This window comes from Papilio xuthus, unplaced genomic scaffold (genome assembly GCF_000836235.2).
Source record: "Papilio xuthus unplaced genomic scaffold, Pxut_1.1 DF826159.1, whole genome shotgun sequence".
Lineage (NCBI taxonomy): Eukaryota > Metazoa > Arthropoda > Insecta > Lepidoptera > Papilionidae > Papilio > Papilio xuthus.
The window spans coordinates 2,610,186-2,616,822 of record NW_013532490.1 but is presented as its reverse complement, the minus strand read 5'-3'; the positions used below and the strand labels follow the sequence as shown (position 1 = coordinate 2,616,822).

Sequence of the window (6,637 nt, the reverse complement as noted above, 5' to 3'; positions counted from 1 at the left end):
TTAAATGGGATTTTTGACTCAGAAACTCACGGTAACTAAGTGTTTTGTTTAATTTTTATGAGTTATTGTTGGTTTGTGAAAAAACTTGCCCTTTGATCAACAAATACTCGCTGAAATCGTAAAAATCCAAAGAATCGTGATTCGATAAATACGATTTAATGAAATATTTACTCATTCCAGATTTATTCGTGTTCGAAATATAATATTAAAGTTAATAATTACAAGTCGCAATTCATCAAAATGCCAAAGTATAGAATGAATTGTCCTATTTTGGCAGTTTTATTAAAAGTATCAAATTTGTTGAATTCACGTATCTATAGTGCGTCACTGAGATTTATGTCTGTGACATGTTTTTTTTTCTCTTTTCCTCGTGAGTCGCTTCCAATGTTAGAAAGAGATGAATTGTTTGATCTTGAGGATATTTCACGTCCTTCTTACTGAATATGGAACATTTAATTCCGATTTATACGTACTATAATTGGAGCTCTTCAATAGGTTACATTTGACATTTTCTCAAAATCCAACAACGTAACAGCGCGCGTGAAATATTTTTTTAAATTTCGATATTATTGAACGTCGTTACAATTTTTCGACAGTGCATACTTTTTCCTCACTAAGGATGTTACAAGAAGTCAAACTAAAAGATTGATTTTCCATAATATGTAAATTCGATTCGCTTTAATCGATGTTTTGCAGCTAACTTACTGTAAAGCTAAAAAGTGATAGACGTCTAATGTGACCTATTAGCCCAAACATAGTTTATATAAGAATAACGGTGGGTTTCCACTGTAGTGACACTTGATTTGGTTGAGATATGTGTCCATACAAATGTTGTTTGCAGTCGGAACCCATAGTAAAATTTGTCGTAAATATGTGATACGACATTGTATCAATGTTTAAATATATAGAGCGGGTCATGTTTGCGCTGTCAAGCTCTCTTATGTGCCATTTTAGGCTAAATATATCGTTTTAGGTAATTTAAAATCTATATTCCACGATTTAGTATAGATTTAATTTCCTTTCCTATTCCGTTATTTGTCGATTAATCTATGTTTCATTTCAGTTTGACCTGGCAAGGGTTTACCGTTTTGTCGTTTATTAAAAAAAATCCTTTTTTTAGACGTTTTTATACTGTAAAGTGGATTTGTGTCGGCACATTTTAGATTGTATTACGTTCTATGTTCTATATCATCATCAGCTCACTATACGTCCCCACCGAGGGGCTCGGAGCCTACCCTAAATCAAGGGTTTCTATATATTGAATCTATATTTTATTTAGATTATGAAGTTTTTATTTATATGTAATTTGAAAGCACAAATTTTTTAATCGATATGTTATTTAACAAATTTAAATTTAATCCTAACATAAAAGTCTGAACCCACGTTTTCCTACATTTGCTCCATATATTGTAGTGAATTGTGATTTTAATCACATATAAATAATCAGCTGCGTCTATTGTATATTATTTTTAAGAATATATGTTGAAGTACTATTCGTGTGCAAAAACACGTTACCTAAGTTCGATGACGTCATAGGGTAACTTAACTCACTCAAAATATTAATTATTCTGTTTTTAATTCAATTAATAATACTAATTTATATTTATTTACTGTTTGGATTTTCAAATCCCTCAACCCATTAGTGCATAACGTTCAATAAATCGGACGCCAATAAAATTGTTACTTTAGGAGTTATATATATTTTACTAACCGTTTATTTTTTTAAACAGTAGTTTAATATATATTTGAAGTGGTAATACTGTTGGTATGACATTCCGGGAAGCATAACGTCCGTTTTATCGGAAGGGCTATAAAATCTGAACTTTCATATCGATTAAATATTTTATACAATTTAATGGTCAAATACACTCGAAATGAAAATATATTACAGTGATCATAATGAAAAAGGCGTTAATAAACTTTATGCACTAATGGGTTAATAAGTTTCTGTATACGAAAGTTAACCGCCTAAAACATTCCTCATAAAATTATCCCACCAAAATATATTCCATATGACACCACTTTACTAAATACATTTGAAATTTCCTTTTTAATGTTTTATTTTGTTGAAAACATGTTTTATGACATGTTTCTGATAAAATATACGTTTGAAGGAATTACTAGGACTACGTTTTTCTTATATTTATAATTGATAAACACCAATTTTGTATTTCTTTATTTCAATTTTTACAATTTTTAACTTGTTTATATTTAATTTTATTTACATTTACGTGTTTATTTTTTAAGTATATGTATTTTATATTTGTGATTATACACCGTAATGTAAGAGTACCGAAAATTTCTTATTTACTTGTTATTTTATTAATTTTTGATCACCCAATGTAGACTTAAAACGAACTGTTCTACTAAGTAATAAACATCGCTCAGTGTCACTTTAGTCTGGAGTTATATTCTACAATAGTACATGCCTTACTGTGGGTTTCTTAGACCAAAATACCCATTTAAAATATATTGTTTTATTCAGGAATTTTTGTCTCAGAAACCAACGGTCAGTGATGTTTACAAGTTGACGCAGCTGGAGATTTCTAACGGATAGGATGTGAAATAGTCCAAAGAAAGTAACGGGGGTATAATACGAAAATTTGAGAGAATTCGTAACGACATCGATAAAATTTGTATGACTTTACGTCAACTACAACGCTGTACAAATTTTATCGATGACTATGAATATTTTCTCGCAAATTTTCGTGATAGGCCTTAAGAATTCACACAGAAAACTTCTCGATATTTATAAAAAACAATTGTTAGTAATTCTAAAAGTTTCATACTAATCACTAAGTCCTTGTATGTTTGTATCTGTACAGATTGTTTATTGGACGTAGATTTGTAATATTGTAAACGATTTTGTACCCTTAAATACACTAATGTAATTCGTACCCTATTTATTTTTTATGTAACCGCCTGTATTATTTGAAATGTAAAATATATAATAAGCAATTGTACATATTGTTTTATTTATAAACACCTTATATACTAGTAACTATAAGCTAATTTTGTTAAGGATTTTAAACATATAGAAGATTTAACGGAAATTAATCAAAAGTAATTATCAAATAATACAACGCTTAACCGATAACGCGTACGTGAGATTAGCAACAACCCATTTATCTATATAGGTAAGTTAGGTAATACATACAGCGTGTTCTATAAATCTTGGTTAGTGCTAAGGTGACCTAAGACCTTCCCAACATTTTTATTAATACATATTGTCATCTACAAAATTCTTTAACACGACACTGGCGAAAAAATGACAAATTTACGAAGGTTACCTAGTTATATTTTGCGGGTTTTATTGTGTTCATTTTGAAAAATACACATATTAAAAATAATTAATAGTTATTCTAGATTCCTTTCGGCATTTGCTGATTCTATATTTTATAACGATGTGTGATTTTTATTAAAAAAAACCCCATCCTATAACGTTTTCTACTTGTTATCGTTTATGAAGCAACGCAAAGTTAAATGAATGTCTTAGTTTCGTCCGAATTTAAAAGAGGACGCTAATGAAACAGTTTTGTTTAATAAAAATCACAAGCAAACGAATCTAGTTGTCATGGTAAAAAATATTTAATCTTACTTCTTACTAATATTATAAATGCGAATGTTTCGATGGATGGATGTTTGTTTAAAGGTATCTCCAGAATGACTCAACGGTTCTTGACCTATATTCTATATGTATGCCAGATGGAATCTGGCATACATATTACGTAATTTTAACGTTATTTTTAAACCGTTTACATTACGTTACTAATTACGTTTTTTTTAAAACCGCACGGGCGACCGCTACTTTTAAAACACCCTGTACGCAGACGTCGGGTGATCTTATGATATCAATGCAAGACAAGTGCTAAATATATAAAGTCTGTCAGGTGTATTGTCACCACCTGTAGACCAGTGCACAGAAAACATGGCTTACAAGGCAATTTATCTTGCACTTGCTCTCGTCTGTGCTGGTAAGTATAAGTTATGTACAAAACAATAATAAATCTATAGTAATATTATACAGAGGAAAGATTTAATAGCATTGAATAGGCTTTGAAATTGAATTGATTTGAAAACTTCTTACACTGTTGCGAAGTTACACTATCCCTGGGTGACATATGCTAGGCATATACTAGATTTTAATTTAGTCGAAGTCACGTAATTTACTATATTAGACTCACCGTAATGTTACAGCTTCGGCAGCGCCTGAGAGCAGACTGGTTGGTGGAACTCCGACCACGATCGAAGAGTTCCCATACATAGTGGCATTGACTTACCACTACCCTGGCGCTGGCATCACCGTGCAGCGTTGTGTCGGTGGTCTTATCTCCTCTTGGCATGTGCTGACTACTGCCTTCTGCTTCACGTAAGTACATAGTTCTTATTTAACTTCGTAGTTAAGTTATAAAGACGTTTGTTTTTTGTTTAGTAAATATACAAGTGCTTAGCAACTATACCAACTTTTGTTATTTATCAAAAGATAATACACCCTGTATTAAACCCTGTTAGTAAACGCTTCGTATTTGATTGAGAATAATGACATTAACTTCCTCCAATCTTACGGTGTTTTTCTGAAATTTCTTGCAGTGGTGCCAATCTTGGCAACTTCGAAGTGCGTGCTGGATCCACCAACAGCCTGTCTGGTGGAGTTGTGACTACCATCCGTGAGGTCATCAAGCACCCCGACTACCAAGAGAGTCCGCTCGCTAACGACGTGGCTGTTGTCTTGCTGCAGACTCCGTTCGCCATCACCAATAACATCGACATCCTGTTCCTTCCCCCCGCGAACACCTTTATCCCTGATGGACAGTCTGTCAAAGTTGTCAGCTGGGGCTTCGAAACTGTAGGTTTACTTAGTCTTTTCCTTGATTTAATACAGCATAATATTTAAGCTAAATTCATGAATAACTCCTGTCTCCCTTCCCACCCTTTTTCTTATAAGGAAAGGATGGGAAGTGGAAGTGGACTTTCCGGATGAGAGGATACATGGGAAGGGAAAATATTTTTTTCTATGCTTATTCTGCTCCGTCGATTAAAGGAAGGCAACGCATATGCAATTGCGTGTCTATGGGCAACGGTCACCTCGCTATTTCAGCGATTTCAGGTGGCCGCTCACTCGTTTGCCACCTTTTGATATATAAACAAATATACCATTGTTGTTCTCAGTGAAAAAACACACCATAGACAATTCGTTATCTAGATTAATTTCATTTGAAAGAAGCTACTCCTAAATTAACACCTACAGAATAGAATATTCACCGTGGGTTTCTTAGTCCACAATCCATGTAAAACATATTATCTCTGTGTTGTCAAATGTAAAGTCTGGGATGATATGTTTTATACAGAGATTTAGTTTTCAGAAACCCACGGTCAGTAAAAGTACCCATGAAACTATAGTTACAAATGTTTTACAGATGACCGGACCTCAACTGCAAACACTTAAGAAGGTGTACCTTAAGAAAGTATCTTTGGAGCAGTGCGCTGCTGGCTTCGAGAACGTGGGCAATGTGGCCGTCAGCGACTGTCAGTATTTCACTTAATACCTCCTCCTTTAGTATTCCAATATCTGAGAATCATGACTACCTTGATCATCTTATTCTAATAATTATTTTTACCACTCTATGATAATAGTAAAAAAAAATGATTGAATTAGTCAATTTTAAGTTTTGGCAACCCTAGTTACTGAGTACTTATTTATGATAGGACTAGTCGTGCCCGCGACTCCGTCTGCGCGGTATAAAAAATATTATGTGTTCTTCCAGACTATGTTCTACATCTATTCCAAATTTCATCGAGGTACATATGGCCGTTTTGGAGATACCTTCAAACATCCATCCATCCAAACATTCGCATTTATAATATTAGTAAGATTTTGTTCTACTGACAAGAGCGTTAGTGTAAACATAAGTATGTATGTCTGTCTTTCGTGATCTGAAGTTTAAGTAATTTAACTAAACTCTTTCCGGAATACCAAAGAGAAAATGATAGTCAAATTTGTTACTTTATAAAGTTAATCTTAATTATATCATAAATAAGAATGTTTGGATGTATGGACGTATGTTTGTTTAACCCTTAATTCGACGAAATTTTTTGTACCAAAAACTGTTTTTTTTTAGTAAAGTCATACTTACGTAATTTTCTCTAAACTAGTTCAGTAGATTTTTTTAATTAGTTGTTCGTCACACTGGACACCATTGAATTAAGGGTTAAAGGTATCTCCGAAACGACTGTATGGATTACGCTGAAATTTGACTAACACATAGACTAAGTTTTTTTAATACGCGTGGATGGAGTCGCGGACAGATAATAAACAAAAGTTAATACCGTATAAAATTTCAGCTGTGATTTGCGCATCCGAGGAAGGTGCGGTGGGAACTTGTCGCGGTGACTCCGGTGCTCCAATGGTCGTGGGCCAGGTGGTCGTTGGCATTTCTACCTACTTCCATGAGTGCGGAGATGATCTTCCCGACGTCTTCACAAGAACTGATCGCTTCACGAACTGGATCGTGGATGTGGCAAAAGCACCTAACGACGATGACGTCACTCCCGTCAGAGTTAAATCTGTCAATTACTAAAGAACTGATATTTAAGTCTACCCTTTGATAAGGTTAAAAATTAAATTTATTACAAATAT

At 33.4% G+C, this 6,637-nt stretch overlaps 1 protein-coding gene across 1 annotated transcript; it reads left to right on the top strand.

The window, feature by feature from the left end:
* Nucleotides 1–3,872: 3,872 nt before the first annotated feature.
* Nucleotides 3,873–6,637, top strand: LOC106123092 (trypsin, alkaline B). Its single transcript, XM_013319228.1, has 5 exons — nucleotides 3,873–3,974; nucleotides 4,198–4,369; nucleotides 4,591–4,846; nucleotides 5,418–5,526; nucleotides 6,343–6,637. The coding sequence occupies exons 1-5, from the start codon at nucleotides 3,929–3,931 to the stop codon at nucleotides 6,576–6,578; spliced, it is 819 nt and encodes a 272-aa protein (XP_013174682.1). The 5' UTR covers nucleotides 3,873–3,928; the 3' UTR covers nucleotides 6,579–6,637.